A 17,220-nucleotide genomic window follows, 5' to 3' on the forward strand; every position below is an offset into this window, starting at 1 on the left:
TCGAGAAAATTGGTAAGTAAGGGGTATCTATGTAGAAATAGGGGGTTTTATAAATACCTCTTGAATGCACGTGTTATACAAGATCTCTATACAGTGACAACCCCCCCCCCCCCCCCCCCCCCCCCCCCCCCCCCCCACCAACCTAACATTAGTATCAGAGCCCATGCGTTGGTGGTGGTGGGCATAGCGTATTGAAACACTACCATTTTTGTGGCACATGCAAGGCTTGTCTGCGGCAAGAAGTGCTACGAATGACGTTCGAAAATGCTACTTAGGCTTTGCAACAGAGTGCCAAAGAAGTGGGTCCTTCGTTGGCAACCAGAACACTGCGTTCCAAAATGCAATCCAACAAACATTTGCTAGTGTTTCAAAGTTGTTCGACGATGGGCAGTAGCTAAGCAACCGAGGCAATGCATAGCATTTCAAAATGCCCCATCGACTGCTTATACTGCATGTGCTAAGCAAAGCGGTGGCGTGAGGTGCTAGTTGGAAGAGTTAGAACTTGTAACTCTATAAATGTCATCCAAGCAATAGACCTGAGAGAGAATGATATGGGGATCATTTGGTGGTATAATTGCTTTGTTTTCAAGCTTTTCTTGAAGGTTATGGCTATCTTGTGGGGTTTGTCTATAGTTGGGGATTGGTTTCAATTTTTGACACTTCTGTACCTTGTTGTTCTTTTGTCTCACACTATCCCTACTGTTTATGACACATACAAAGAGCAAATTGAATTGTATGCAAAGGAAGGCTATGCGCAAACACAAAAACATTATAAAAAGGTCAGTATGACAATTCTCAAAAAAAAAAATGGAATGCTTTTCCCAAGCCGAATGTGATGTTCTTAGTTTCATTTTCTTTATGCTGTCATTTTTGTACGGGTTATAGACACTGCCACAAAGAAAAAGTGGTAAGACCTCTCAGTTTGGTTGAGTTCTTGTTGTTCCACTTTGATTGTTGTCTCAATATTGTGGTGGGGGGGGGGGGGGGGGGGGGGGGGGGGGGGGGGGGGGGGGGGCTTCGACTCATGTTTTAGGTGGTCTGTTCAACTCTACCATATGTTTGTTACAAGCCCGTTGTCAATGGTTTGGGCTTGAGGGGGGAATTGTTGGATTTCAAGCCCAGTCTAACTCGTGTGGGAACTCTTCTGGTGGTAGACAGACACAAATAGATACACACCACTCTTTATCTGGAGTTTGCATGATAAAAGGAGTGACTAATGTTAGTTTACTTCTCTATATATATGTAAAAAGGGTCAATAAAAAAAAACATAGCATATAAGATTTTGTTGATCGATCAAGTCTCTCTCCCTCTCTCTCTCTCTACACTTCTGCACGCCCATCTCCCATGGCTCTCTTTTGACTACACCCACCATAGCCCCTCCAGATCCTAACAGACTTCACATTTGAGAATTCCCAAATTTTATTTAGGTTTTGTCATGGTTGTGTTTGACAATTATACGGTTCTTCTAGGTTTCTATTTAATGTCAGGTGTTTAATGTATATTACCATATACCTCTAGCACCTCCACATAAAATTCCGATTAGTTGCTCCATCGTATATTGAAGTGGTCGTGGCAACTTCATCTCTTGTCTAACTTGAAACTGTTTCAATTGGCAAGACGTTATTTTCACTTCCAATGCATTGACAAGCCAAGGTTAGTGCCTGATATTTATCCAAGGCATGCAAAGCTTTGAAAAGCGAGTTTAAAGCATGTGTTTTTCAAGGGTTGTCTTTCCTTTTCCCTAGACAAAAATTGGCCTTTTTTTGTCTATGCAAAAGTGAAAAGGGCCACACGTTTCATGATCAAAGGGATGGAAATAAAATTGGAGCCACTCAAAACATGCGTTGATATAAATTGTGCATAGGCCTAGTTTGTTTTGGACTATGGGATTTTTGCTTGTGAGCTCAAGCACTTTTCACCTTTTGCGTATCAATTAGGTAGCCAAGTGTCAACGAATCAAGCTAGCATGAACATTGGTCTTTTATTCTCGATGGTTCTCTTCCAATGAATGCATGGCGATTGGCCTTTGTGTCATTGGCCACATGTGAAGAAAGAAGGTGGGTGAATACTCTCACATGTTATATAAGCTTGAGGAAGCTATCAATGCAAGTTCTTCACAATGACTAGTGTGGCAAGGTTAAACCCTAAGCTTGTGTTGACACGTGACTTTAAGAGCTCATTACAAATACTTTTCAGACCAAGGCACTCTACACACAATGTAAACAACAAGTGGGGGACTCAAATGGCGAAGCCACTTTGGCCAAAAATGAAGTACTCCAAACAAATGGATGTGGGCAATAACAACACACTTTGTGCATCCCAAAAGGGGCTTAGTAAGTACACTCCGATGTACAAAGAGCCAAAATAGCTCGTAATGATGCTTTTATTGTTGGAAGGATCTTGCATTAATCTTGTTAATTTGACACACATTTTTCTTAGGCCAAGGAAAATCATGCTTCAACACCGACACGCTTTTCTATCTAATTTTGTAATTTGTATGGTAATCAATGAATTATTCTTTTTCAAATGAAATGATGCATTGCGACAATGTAAAGAATACGCTAATTCCAATTTCATAACTTACATATGTCTCCTTTCTTACTAACTGAAATTGTGTCCTACACAAATGAAGGTTCCCAAGAGAGGAGAGCCATTAATTAATGGTAGTAAAATATAGTTTGAAAATATGGACACCAACCATGAAGGCTTCTAGCTCAATTGATAAGTTGTTCAAACAATGCTCTTCAAACGCGCCCTACTTCGTGGTTACAATGTTGTTCGAGATTTTCCATGCACCATGGTTGTCAGGCTTTGTTGAAACCTTGTAGTAGCTAATAGCTATGTTGGTTCACAAAGCCTAGCACTAGCACAAGACTTGTGGTTTTGAAGCAAGCCATGACAAAGGAGGAATCACCTTATTGTTGGCTTGCCCAAAGGCAAGGGCCTAGCATCTCTTAGCCTTTTTTTGCCTCTCTAAAACTCTAAAACTTCATTACTATTTTGAGAACTTTATCTATATTGGGAGAGAAATAAAAGCGTCATTGATGAGATCGTATAGTAGTTAGTCCTTCAAAGGTTATTCTTCTTGTCCTCTCTCTCTCTCTCTCTCTCTCTCTCCCCCCCCCCCCCTCCCCCTTTTGGCAAATGTGATGATTCTTATGATTTATCCGTTGAATTAAGAGTGAGGCCGATTACAAAGCTTTCTTCACAATGTAAGACACTTATTTCATATTTTAGATATCAAACTTTAAAAAATAAGAGATGGGACTTGAGATAGCCTTTTTTTTTTGGCAAGCGTGTGACAGAGTAATTTTTTGACGTATTTGAATTATTGTAAAGTGATTATCTTCCTTTTCTCTCTACGACAATAATATACAATCCCAATGTGTAGTGTTATGCTCCTGGATTTTGCTGCAACTTTATGATTTCCAATAGAGGAACAAAAAACGAAGATTTATCTGCTTCTTTGAAATTATAAATTGGCTAACAAGGCAACATACTCATGCCTATTATGGACTAAGTTGTTGCTTTGGGGTAGAAATTGTGGAGTACAAACCAAGCCCTGATGGCAAGACATTGTCATATATGGGAGGAGCGAGAATTCAAGTTTACATGTTGGAATGCACCTTACATAATGAGCTATTGCTATCTTGTATATGTGCATATATGGGAGGAGCGAGAATTCAAGTTCACATGTTGGAATGCACCTTACATAATGAGCTATTGCTATCTTGATTTATGCCAAACTCGAAGGAGATTTGGGATGCATGAGTAGGGGTGTGTGTGTGTACCCATCGCTTAGGCCTTGGCTAGGAAGGGCATAAAACACATAACATGAAAATAATTTTCAATTGCTTAGTCGCAATGGTGTGTATAAGATGATGCCTTAGGTAAACATCATTCTTTTAGTCAAAGTTCTTGTTGGAGAGTTAAGCCAGAAGCACAAAACCTACATTTTTCCTATGTAGGTTTTCACCCCCTAGTGTCTTTACTCGAGCAAAGAAGTTAATACATGTGAAAACCTACACATGCCTTTGAATGAAAATACAATGCACTTCAAGTTCGGTGCCATATCATTGGCACACTCACCTTAGTTATTAATGCTCCTTTTAATAGGGAAGGAAAAGAAAATTGTTTTCCATTGTAACTTTGCCATATGGCACTGATCAACAAGCTTTATCCAATGGCTCACAATTCCTCCAAAAGATACTAAGATCTTATAGGGTAGAAGTGCTAGTATATAGAGACGATGAGATGGTGGCAATTCACTTAGGATGTGTTGTGGATGATTTTGATTGCTGAGAAGTGGGATTGAAAGCTGGAAACAAAGGCAATGGACAATTGAAGCAATTTAGCCTAGCAGATGATGCATTGTAAAGAGATGTGCGACACCCATCTTCATCTCGCTGTGTAAAGAAACGAGCACCAATACGCACCAATAACATTGGATGGGCACCCTCCAAAAGGTAGAAGCCCGAGCATGGGAGTTGAACATCAATCTGAATTACATGCACGTCAACTCATGCTAACCACAAGCTCACCTAGTTGCATCTCTCTTCTGGAGCAGATGTTGATTTTTTATTGGGCGAGGTGTTCTCTCACTTTTGGGGCCCAACCGCTTACTGGCTCTTCCTCAACACTAAGTAACACCTATATTTAATGCGAGGGAGAGTAATGGGATTGACAGTGGAGAAGTTCACGCACGAAGATCGCAATCGCAGATATCTACTCAAAAACTAAACCCGGACAGGCACTAAACCTGGACAACGTGGGCAATGCACCCCGAACTCACTATATTACAATGTCAAAATGGTTTGGGATACACAATGTGCACGCGGGTGAGGTGGTTAGTCCATACGATCCTAAACGTGGACCCCGAGGTCACGGGTTCAAATCGCGTAAGTGTGCCTCGTTTTTCACGCTGTCCTCCTCATTATATATAGGTGTTACTTAGTGCTAAGGCTGGCTCTTCCACCCTACAGGCCAAAAATGTGGCAAAACGAGAATGTATTGTTGGGCTCATTTTGATATTTTCGGAACATCTTCAAATCCGAGCAGGTTGACAATACCACATTGCCACTTGTAAAAGGAGGAAATGAGCTAATGCAGAACTTCAAACCCTGTCTAGAGGCGCACCTTCCCTGATAGTAGCAGCTTCCATGGAGTGTTTCACGTACTTGACATCTTCTCCATCGATATTAAGCGAGCGAACATCTGCTGGGCTCAGCTCTCTTGCATCGCCCCTTCCTTGTCGTCGCCACTGTAGAACAAAGGTTTCTGCTCCGTTCTCAAGACGCCACAATGTACGCTACATTTTTACATTCGCGTCCCTTAAATCTACGCTGGTGCGTGTTGTGTGTGTGCGTGAGAGAGAGGATGAGAGAGGAGAAACAATAACGTGTTTATATGGCTTTTCTTTCACTTTAAGCTTCAAAATTTCTATGGGATTGGTTTCATTTTAGGAGACACAGCACGACATTTCGATGCATTTTCCCTTTCGGCATTTGTGAAGCTGCCTGCTCGGAAAATTGAAGCTTAGTGACTGGGTTTGTTCTGTTGCAATGAAGTAAAGGTCATTTTAATCTTTTGTGGGTAGCCTGCAAGTTTTTCCCACTGCACATTTCTTACATGAGCAAGTTATTTAGTCATCGCTGTTGGTATCCTCACAATATTTTTACATATTGGGTTGCTCTATTTATAGATTAGAAATTGGTGTTTGGCAGGGATGGATGACACCACGGGAACGAGGTTCAAAGCTACTTGGATGTATCAGAGCAGTCAAGGGAACGGAGAAGCCCACTTGGGATGTTAAGAGTTGGACCAAGGCACCTTCAAACCCGCCCCTTATTGAAAAAGTATGTTTTTGTAAGCCTTAAAGGTTAGCACAGCTGCCTTTTTGTTTTAGCATGGCTTTGCAAGTTTGACATTTTAAGGTGTACAAGAATGGTGATTTGAGTAGCAGTTTGGTTTGATTCAGACAAGATCCATGACTTCATACAGGATAAAGAAGAGGGCGTGGGACCAAAGCTGTCAAACACATATGCAGCATGGGCCAAGCCAGTGGAAGAAGTTGCTGATGATCTTCGAGTTGATATGAACTCGGGGCTGAATTCAATCGCAGTGGAGGAGAAACGGTCTAGATTTGGATGGAATGAGCTAGCAAAGCCAGACAGAAAACCTTTCTGGAAACTAGTTGCAGAGCAATTTGAAGATACTCTAGTGCAAATTCTGCTTGCCGCAGCAGGTGTATCCTTTATCCTGGCCCTTACAGACGTGGAAGAAGGTCAAATAGTTGGCATTGAGGCCTTCACAGAGCCCATTATTATACTCTCAATTATTGTCCTCAATGCTGTCATCGGGGTTTGGCAAGAAAGCAAAGCAGAAAACACCTTGCAGGCACTCAAGCAGATGCAACCTGAGTCAGCAAGGGTGTTACGAAATGGAAAAGAGATAGCAGAGCTTCCTGCCAGAGAGCTTGTTCCTGGTGACATTGTGGAATTGCGTGCAGGGGACAAGGTTTCTGCTGACATGCGCGTTGCTTACCTGAAATCGGGAACAATTCGTTTGCAGCAAGCATCACTAACTGGAGAAAGTCAGCCAGTTCTGAAACAGGTGGAAGGGGCTTTCGATGAGGATATTGAGTTACAAGGGAAGGAAAACATGGTTTTCTCTGGAACGACTGTCACAAATGGCATGTGTGTCTGCATTGTCACAAATACGGGAATGGATACTGAATTGGGCAAGATACAAGCACAGATTCAAGATGCTTCTTTAGCAAATTACGACTCTCCTCTTACAAGGAAGCTGGAAGAGTTTGCTGATAGCTTGACCAAATTTGTTGGAGCAATTTGTGTTATAGTTTGGTTGGTAAACTACAAGTATTTTCTGACCTGGGATGGTAGCTCTAGTTTCCCCTCCAATATCGATTTCAATTTGGAACAAGCAACCTACTATTTCAAGGTATGGGTAGCAAATGCATTGAATGTATTTAATCACGAGCTGACCAACTTGTGAGATTACTTCTTCATTATCTAGTTTGATAAATTTTACATTAATTAATCCATGTTGTCTTGAGTTAGCAATGTTCCAAACTGTAGGGGAAGGTTATGTATTGCTGCAAATGTCATTGCCAAATGATTACAATCTCATTGCTGATAGGCTGTATTTTCCACAATTTGTGAATTGTAATGGATGATATTGAAGGTTGCAGTGGCATTGGCTGTCGCAGCCATTCCGGAAGGATTGCCAGCGGTCATCACTACCTGCTTAGCATTGGGCACCAGGCGAATGGCGGAGGAAAATGCAATTGTGCGCAAACTACCTTCAGTTGAAACTTTAGGTTGTACAACAGTTATCTGCTCAGACAAGACTGGAACATTGACCACAAACGAGATGTCAGTTGTGCAAATTGCGACCATGCAAGAGTCTGGAAAAATGCAGTGCCTTACGGTGACAGGAACAACATACAATCCAATGGATGGCGAAGTAGTTGGCTTGCAAGGTGGTCTAGATTCAAATATTGATGCTCTTGCACAAGTCTGTTCTGTGTGCAATGATGCTGGTATCCAATGCAAAGATAATCGATATGTAGCAAGTGGCATGCCAACAGAGGCAGCTTTATTGGTAATCTAGAAGTTTATTTGAATCAAGGCTTGATAATTGCCAATCTTTTGAATGGCGTTGCTGATTCACATCCTTGCTTCCCTAAGGTTTTGGTTGAAAAATTGGGTTTGCAAAGGGTGAACACGCAGAGCAGTTGCGTGGGAGGTCAAGACAGAAGTGGTGAAGGTTTAGGTATGCTATTTCTTTCCTTTGTTTGCTACCTATGCTAGGTGCCCATTTTGGAAGCATTGGAAATTACAAAACAAAACGTTTAGCTGTCATGTGGAGTTTTTCTGATCAGATTTGCTATCTTTTATTATCAGTCACATTGTATTGTGTTTAATGTTTCTTTTAGTGCTAGGTTTCATATGGCGGAGTCTGCCCTACATTTCTTAGAGTCGCGACTAAAACTTACCTTGCAAACCTTTGTATTGATGCTTGTTCGTGTGTGTGTGTGTGTTTTGTGTTGGGGGGGGGGGAGGTGCATATATTGATTCTACTTCTACACCTACTATTGGGCATTGTTGATGGTACTGTGAATGTAAAAGTATTTAGTTAATACTACATGTGATGGAATTGATGGTTAGATTGACATGAGGATGAATCATGACTCTTATGGGTGGGGAAAGAGACAAAGCGAGGAGTCCTTCACAAGAGAGGGGTGAAGGATTAAGGGTAGGGGTTTGGCTATGAATGGACAATGCCTTATTCTCACACAATACAATTGTAATAGACTTGGACACTCCTCCAAGTCGGGAATCTACCACAACACATGTGAGCAACTGAAAGAACTAAACAAAACTGAGGGAGAGACGACACGGCACGACGTAGTTCCGCGCCCAAAGAGACTGGCCCCAAAGACTGATGTCCGTTTCGGTATCTTTATTATTAATGCTTCACAAGGTACAATGAGGGTCCTCAACTCAGTAGTGCTTCCAAGCTTATCTGCCCGAAACTGAGACCCTGGCACTTACTTTATAGGCCCTAGGCCTTCCAAAAGCAGAAATGTTAGGTGCAGCGGAATGAATGTTTGCGCTTTGCTCAAGATGAGTGCTCCGAACTGTGCTCAAGGTTCCTTTTGTTCTTATGGACGGTAGAGCCGTCCGTTCTTAATGAGAGAATGCTATGATCACAAACAAAACGAATGGACACAGTGCGTGCAAGTGTATGAGATTGAGAGAGAGAGAGAGAGAAGAGAGATATGACACCAAAGACGACGTAAAACCCTCCTCCGAAGGCCCCACTCTCGTCGGCGAGAGTGGTCTACTTATGATTGCACAAACTGGTACAAACTGTAAGCATGAGATTGATGCAAGTCTAGGCTATGTCGACGACCACGACGGGGATGGCGACGCTGACCTAAGGGCTGAAATCTACAATCTTTTATCTGCTGTCCAAAAATGCTATAGGCTGAAATCTGCGGCAAGTCCAAAAGCGCTGATTCTGGGACTGTTCTGTAGGTCTATGTCGCTGAAAATCTGCAGGTTTTAGGGCTGAAAACTGAGGTTCTTAAGGGCTGAAATTGCTGGTCTTTCCGGGCTGAATCTGCTGGTCTTTCTACTGCTGAAAATCGCTAGGGCTGAAGGCTGTAAAGGCTGAGATTTGCAAACGCTGGGATCTCCAAAACGCTAGGGTGCAATCTGGAAAACGCTAGGTGTGCAGGGACTTCTTGCGGTAAAGATCTACTGCTGATGCTCTGTATCTGAGATGCTTGGCGATGATGCAAAATGCTAGGTGCAAGGGAGAAATGGCGATCTTGGGTTGCTGAAAAACGCCAAGAGAAAGGGGGGCTGGCGGTGAGGAAAAACGCTAGGATTGAGTCTTGCTTGAAGGGAAGTCTCCCCAGGGATCTTGCTGAGAAGTTGCCTGTTGAGCTTGGCTCCTGTTGCCTCTTCTGCCATTTAGTGCTAGTTTAGGTTTGCTTATATACAAACTTACTGAATTTGCCCTACCTACTTTCCAACAAAAGTCACTTAAAAATAACAAGTGAAAAATGTCAAGAATAGGGAAAGTAGGCTAAATGCACTCGAAAATTCCCTTGAAGGATTCTGATGGGAATGCTTATGATCATGCTGTGTGCAACTAGAGGATATGCATCTACACTAAGTGATTGGGTATGCACGGTCTACGAATAGACTCACAAAAGTGCCAGATCACTTCTAAATCTAGACTAACTGGACTGACTGAACCGTGATCATGCTGTAGCTTGTCCACGGACACATAGGGCTGGATGTGTCACCTGACAAGAACATATGAAAAGCTTCAAGTCTGAAAGCATTTGGGCCCAAAAGCTAGCACTAAGGAGACTCGAGAGCCAGCGCGATGTGCGGAAATTCGTACAGGTGCCATGTCAGCAACGCAAATTGCAAAAGTCCATACGGCCTGCCACATCATTAGCGGAAATCGCGGATATCCGTATAGCGCCACGACATCAGCCCTCCCACGTCTCTTTTAGCCGTTTGTCCCTCGAGCCCCATCGAACATGACCCCATGAGTTGGTACAACTTATAAAATGGATGTCCAACTAGGCGTGCCTTCTCAAACCGTAGAAGCACCCAATCATCTTCCTTCAATTGCAAGCCATGTCGATGCTTGTTCGCTGTTTTCTTATGCCGTTTTTGAGACTTCTCAAGAGCCTCGAGCACCTCTGCAAAAGCAGTGTCCAGATCTTGAACATATTGATCTGCTTTAAAAATCTTTTCCTTGGTGCTTAGAATAGGTGGAACATTCTTTGATCTCAAATGGCACCTTCCCTGTGTTGTTGCAAGTGTTACCATATACATGTGGTAGTGATGTGTGTGAACACACTTAAGACCGCCGGGGTCCCTGACTAGGAGGTTTTCCCCCCCGTGCATTGTATATACGCCCATCACTCTAGGGCTAACTTATCTTTTCATTGCACACTAAGTAATACACTCTATTGTGTGCCTTGAGCTTCCTTCTTCTTCTCCAAGCAGTGTGTGTTTCCTTGCAACCGTTTTCTGTCTGTACCGTTTTCTGCATACTAGGTCTCTTACAGTTTTCTACGGTTTGTGCTATATAGCACTTGTTGTTCCCGCTTCGTTTCTCCTCTTTTTGGGGAGTTTTCATATCAGGTGCAGGCATTCGCCATGGCTGACAACAACATAGATGATGTGTTCAAGATGCTTGCTGCTGAGAACAGATTGGATGGGGACAATTACCCTATGTGGGCTTATATGATGCAACATGTTCTTGTGTCAAAGGGCGTTTGGAATATTATGCAAGGCATTGATGTACGTCCTTGTTCTGAGGATGTAGGCGATGTTGAGAATGTTGCAGGTTTTGGTGGCAGGATTGCTACTACCAGATTTGTTTTGCCTACAGCTGAGCAAGCTTGTTGGGATGTAAAAGATGCGCAGACTCACGCTTTGATTGCGTTGTCTGTGAAGCGCACTATCACTCCTCACATTCGTTCAACAAAATTTGCAAAACATGCTTGGGATATTCTGGCTGGTCTTTATGTAAGTTGCAATGAGGCAAAAATTGCATTGCTGCGTAAAGAGATGGAGTCGAAGATTATGCATGAGGAAAATGAAATGGATACTTTCCTTGTTGGTGTCAAGGCTATAAATGAGCAACTTGTTTCTACAAGCGAAGTCATTTTTGACAGTTCCCTTGTGCAGACTATTCTTGATGCTTTGCTAGATTCTTACCAGACTTTTACTAGTACTTGGAGACTTATGACCCACGGAAATCCTGAAGTTGTCAAGTTTGATTCATTATGCACCTTGCTGTTGCAAGAGTCACTTTTAAGAAAACAGAGCTAAACAGCGTGCAGTTGAAAAGGCTTTTATTGCTGCTCAAAGAAAAGGTGGTAACAGCAATGTAACCACTTCTCATGGTTCTTGTGTGAGTGGAAAATCTTCTGCTCCTAATGCTTCCGTTGGCAGCACTTCGTCTGGGAATTCTGGTGATAAGGCCAAAAAGAAGACGCGTTGCCATTATTGTAAGCTAATGATCACTTGATTAAGCAGTGTCTGAAATTGAAGGAAAAAGAAGCCAAGAAGAAAGAGGTTGGATCAACTACAGGGTCCAATAGGAGTGCAGCTATTGTAGAATCTTCTGTGAAAGGAGATTGTGATGCTGACGTAGATGCAGAGTGGGCTTTTAGTGCAAAGTGTACTTATGATTCTGCTGTCCATGATGCATGCATGTTAGTTGCTGCAGATTCACTTGTGTGGTATTTTGACAGTGGTGCTACAAAGCACATTACCTCACATCGTGATTTGTTTACCTCTCTTGAGTCTGTCCCTCATGGAAATTGAGTCACTTGTGCACAATGTGTTAGGTGCAGCGGAATGAATGTTTGCGCTTTGCTCAAGATGAGTTCTCCGAACTGTGCTCAAGGTTCCTTTTTGTTCTTATATAAGAGAGAGCCTTCTGTCTTTAATGAGAGAGTGCAATGATCACGAACAAAGTGAGTGGACTCTGTGCGTGCAAGTGTATGAGACTGAGAGATAGAGAGAGAAGAGAGATTCGACACCAGAGACGTTGTAAAACCCTCCTCCGAAGGCCCCACTCTCGTCGGCGAGAGTGGTCTACTTATGATTGCACAAACCGGTACAAACTGAATGCATGTGACTGATGCAAGTCTAGGCTATGTCGACGATGACGACGGTGATGGCGAAACTGACCTATGGGCTGAAATCTGCAATCTTTTATCTGCTGTCCAAAAACGCTATGGGCTGGAATCTGCTACAATCCAAAAACACTGATTTTGGGGGCTGATTTTGATGATCTTTGTCGCTGAATTTCTGCAGGTCTTAGGGCTGAAAACTGAGGTCTTTAAGGGCTGAAACTGATGGTCCTTTCGGGCTGAAAATGGCTGTTCTTATCTGCTGAAAATCGCCATGTCTAATTGCTGCAAATCTGGAAACGCTAAGCATTATGAAAAACGCCAGGGTTGCAATTTGGAAACGCTAGGTCTGGTGGTGTGTGGGCGATGATATCCTGATGCAAAAACGCCAAGGACTGGGACTTGCTTGGCTTGATGAAGAAAAACGCTAGGTGTTGAATTTTGCTTGAGAAGTTGCCTGCTGAGCTTAGCTCCTGTTGCCTCTTTTGCCAATTAGTACTAGTCTAGGATTGCTTATATACAAACTTACTCAATTTGCCCTACCTACTTTCCAACAAAAGTCACTTAAAAATAATAAGTGAAAAATGTCAAAAATTGGTAAAATAGGCTAAATGCACTGTAAAATTCCCCTGAAAGATTTTGATGGATTCTGATGGGAATGCTTATGATCATGCTGTATGCAACCAGAGGGTATGCATCTACACTAAGTGACTGGGGCGTGCACGGTCTACGAATAGACTCACAAAAGTGCCACATCACTTCTAAATCTAGACTGACTGGACTGACTGAACCCTTGTCGTGCTGTAGCTTGTTCACGGACACATAGGGTTGGCTGTGTCACGTCACATGCCCTCCTTTTCAAAGTGAGGTACTGGTACCGAAGTGTATGGTGTCCAGGGAGATCGCCAATAGCATCCGGAATCCTGGAAGGGACTCTTCGCCGGCCCACTCTGATGTGTGGGTCGTGCGGTACTTGAACTTCATAAAGTGCAACGCTGTCATGCCAAGGAAGAGACATGGAATGTGACTTCCGTGAATGCATACTTTTCATCTTTTCATGAACAATCCGCATACATTCGTGCTCATTCATGAGTGAAACGTGCTCAACCTACGAAAAGGGATCACATAAAGATGCTGACTAAAATACAGGAAACGATCACGAATGAAACACTCGAACAACGCGTGCATATGAATCATGCGAAGACATAATACTTCCTGTGGGGGTTCTTTGGACCTAGGCTCGAGAGCCAAGATCGGTTCTTCCTGAGGGATCGAATCGTCTTGTGGGGGTTCTGTGGACCTCGACTCGAAAGCCAAGATCGGTTCTTTGTGATTGATCAAATCTGCAATGAGGTTAGCTTCACTAGAGAAAGTATCAACTAACACATCATCCTTGTGAACAATCACATCATCTTCATGCAAATCATCATGCTTGTGAGAAATCACATCTTGATCATGCAAATCATCATGCTCATCATTATCATCCAAATCATCATGCTTATCATTGTCAATCAAATCATCATCATGCTTCTCATAATCATGCAAATCCTGTGTGTCATGCTTTGGAGACGAAGAGACTGAAAGAGTCTTCTTCTCCTGAATCCTTTCAATCTTGTCCTGCATATTAGCAATGAGAGAGGGAGAATGAATAATGTCCTCTCCACGAATGACAATGGGAGAATCACTTTTGGCATAGAGAGTGAAAGTGTTAGCCTCCCAATCAATGAGAGGGTTAAGATCACGAAACCATCGAACGCCCAAAATCATATCACATCCTGAGAGAGGAGAGACAAAAAATCTTCTAGTGAAGGCAGCTTGTTGAATTGTAAACAACACACCAAGACACTCTTGCTTTATGAGCAATCGCTACCGCCTTGTTGAGGTCGATTGGATCGAAGACTTCTACATCAAACTTGATATAGTCGTTTAACCCAAAAAGTCATCTAACCCAAAAAGGAATGCCTCTTTGCGTTCATCATCCGACTTGCGTAATTGGGTACCTAGCTGCAAAACACGGTTAGAAAAAGACATGACTGGCATACCGTTTTGCTTGAGCTTGCGCCAATCTTCCTTCAATCGTGCTAGGTACTGAGGAGGCATAAACCGCGCCTTGAGCTTGTCTTGGAAGTCAGCCCAACTGAAGGACAGGGGCGTGAATTCGTTGGCCTCCTCTAGGTGCGCGGCTAACTGTGCCTCTTGCCATGCGTGGTACTAATTGATGGCATCACCGGCAAGGTACATGGCTGCCGTCAAAACTTTGCTATTTCCAGTCTTCTTAGTTGTCGCAAAATCAGCATTATATTAATGCAACCAAGAATGAATAACCGTAGCATCCATCTTACCATCATACTTACTGAAAGTCAACTTCTCTGCGACTAGATTGTTGGAGTGTGCATCGTGGCTTGCGCCACTTGAGGAACTCCCACGATCTTTGGCTGGTTCCGACTTCGAGGCAAGTACTTGTCGAACCAATTCTTGAGTGCGTGGTTCTCTTTGAGCCTCACGCTCGACCTCCAAGGCCGCTTTTTGAGCTTCACGCTCGGCCTTCAAGGCCGCTCTTTGAGCTTCCCGTTCCTCCTTTCTTTGTGCTTGTCACGTGACACATCCCAACCCTATGTGTCCGTGGACAAGCTTCACCATGGCAGGGGTCCCGTCAGTCAAGTCAGTTTAGATTTAGTAGTGATCTGGCACTTTTGTGAGTCTATTTGTAGACCGTGCATGCCCAATCACTTAGCATAGATGCATATCTTCCAGTTGCGCACATCATGATCATCAGTATTCCCTTTAGAATCCATCAGATTCAGTTAGGGGAATTTTCCAATGCATTTAGCCTATTTTCCCTATTTTTGGTTATTTTCACTTATTATTTTTAAGTGACTTTCCAACAAAAGTAGGTAGGGCAATTTTGCTAAGTTAATATATAAGCAAACCCAAGTTAGCACAATTGGGTAGATGAGCAAAGAGCACAACAGGCTTCCCCAAGCAGCAGGTGTTCTCTCCCTCTCTCAGCAAGAACCTCGTCAAGCCACTTGGTGAGGTCACCCCCGTCATGATCTAGTGTTTTGGATCGCCTAGCCTCTTCCAGAACCTGGCGTTTTCATCTACAACAGCCATCGCCATCACACACCAGTTCCTGGCGTTTTTCCCCCGCGACAACCCTATCAGCCTTAGCGTTTTTGGGATCGCTAGCATCTGCAAATTCAGCGTTTTTCTTCAGCAAAATCAGCAAACAAACACAGCCACCACAGGGATTTACTAACGCTAGAAATGCTGCCATTTTCAGCATGGAAAACACCTGTTGTTCCAGCGTTTTTCAGCCTAGGACATTGACCTAAAAACGCAGCCAGAAGTGCAACAGTTCAGCGTTTTTGTCATTAGCATGAACCCCGACGGAACCAGTGAATTTCAGCCATAAAAACAACAATGAAGCATTCATTTTCAGCCTTCCAAAGTGGTGCAGACTTTCAGCCTATACCCCATTGTGGACAGCAGATAAAAGAGCATCGAATTCAGCCCTAAAGTCTTCATCGACATAGTCTCCGTTTGCATCAGCCCATGCATCATTGTTGTACACCTTTGTGCAATCAAAAGTAAACCACTCTCGCCGACGAGAGTGGGGTCTTCGGAGGAGGTTTTTACAACCTCTCGGGTGTCGTATCTCTTTTCTCTCCTTCTCTCAGTCTCATTCACTTGCACGCACAATATCCACTTACTTTTTCGTGATAATAGCACTCTCCATAAAGATGGAAGGCTCTCCTTCCCTAAGAACTAAAAGGAACCTTGAGCAAATATAGATCACTAATCTTGAGAAAATACAACATTCATTCCGTTGCACCTTACATTGGTATGAGTGTAACAAACTTGGACACTCCAAGTCAAGAATCAACCGCGACAGCACCAAATAACCACTTCAAAACAATTCACAGATCACAATAGATTTGCACTGGCCCGGCGGAGTTCCGTGCCTAGAGATATTGGCCCCAAAGACTTGCGCCCCTTTCGGTATTTCTTTTTGTATTAATCAATCATCAAAGTACAAGAGAGCGGTTAGGGTTTCACTCTCAGACTCTGCGTCCAGATGCTCTGAGAAGTGAGGCCCTCACCACTAATTTAAAGGTTACAAGGGATGCCCAAAAGCAGAGCCCCAAAAGCTTTTAAAATCAAAAGCATCAGTTCTCTCTCTCTCTTAGAGAGTCTTTTCTCTTTTTTTTATAAAAAAAAAGCAAAAGCAAAATTCGCGTCGCTCATCATTTTCCTTTAAAAAAAATAAAATAAAAAAAAATCCGCCTCCGCGATTTCCGGAATTTAGGGTTTTTGGCAAAAATTAGGGTTTGCAAGAATTTTAAGGTTTCTGGCAGAAATTAGGGTTTCTGCTGTCCGTCACGTCATCACTTTGTGACAATCAGAGATTTGGAAGTGTTCTGTACTACTCAAGGGAAGAACCACAAGAACCACAAGAATTTTTTGTTTTGCTTGTTGCGGTCGCATGAACCGAAGTTAGCTTGGGCGTGTCGATTCCTAATCGTGTTTTGTTGAAGAGTGACAGATATCCCAAGAAAGAAGGGCTTCTCTAGCCTCCCCTTGTGTCTCTTTTCACTCATTGAGAGCGGACCGTGCACTTAGCGGCCGGCCAATCGACGTGAGGTGGGAAAAAGCAACCTTGGTGTGAGCGCAAGGCCACCAAGGGGTGTGCCCGCAGAAAGGAGTAGAACTCGGGTGAAGAGAAGATCCTTCTCCAACGCGATTTGCAAGCGAAAGAAAACCTCAAGAACCTCAAGAACTTCAAGAACCTCAAGATCCTCAAGAACCCAAGAACCAAGACCCTCAAGAACCCAAGTTCCTCGTGAACTTAAGAACCAAAGATCATAGTGCATGGTCGTCACCCGAAGCGGAATGGATATTTCGCATACAGGTGATGAGCATGAGAAAGGCGACGAAGACTTGTCCCCACCCGGAGATGATTTCTTCAACCCTCGCCCTTCGCCATCTACGCCACCAAGTGCACCAAACCCTATGGAGGC

At 43.2% G+C, this 17,220-nt stretch overlaps 1 protein-coding gene across 7 annotated transcripts in view; it reads left to right on the forward strand.

Annotated features, from left to right (window-relative positions):
- Nucleotides 1-5,002: 5,002 nt before the first annotated feature.
- LOC147457976 (calcium-transporting ATPase, endoplasmic reticulum-type-like) overlaps nt 5,003-17,220 on the forward strand; it is an 86,436-nt gene continuing 74,218 nt past the window's right edge. The window contains exons 1-5 of one of the 7 annotated variants that reach the window (XM_086512731.1): nt 5,003-5,345; nt 5,724-5,855; nt 6,001-6,960; nt 7,204-7,623; nt 7,710-7,794. In XM_086512731.1, coding sequence (XP_086368857.1) covers nt 5,160-5,345; nt 5,724-5,855; nt 6,001-6,960; nt 7,204-7,623; nt 7,710-7,794 — 1,783 coding nt within the window. In that variant the 5' untranslated portion in view covers nt 5,003-5,159. Of the gene's footprint in view, nt 5,346-5,722; nt 5,879-5,977; nt 6,961-7,203; nt 7,624-7,709; nt 7,795-17,220 lie in introns of those variants that run through there. The other 6 variants (XM_086512732.1, XM_086512733.1, XM_086512737.1 and 3 more) reach the window with 6 other exon arrangements.

The sequence above is a fragment of the Adiantum capillus-veneris genome, chromosome 5 (assembly GCF_014529385.1).
Source record: "Adiantum capillus-veneris isolate H3 chromosome 5, ASM1452938v2, whole genome shotgun sequence".
NCBI lineage: Eukaryota > Viridiplantae > Streptophyta > Polypodiopsida > Polypodiales > Pteridaceae > Adiantum > Adiantum capillus-veneris.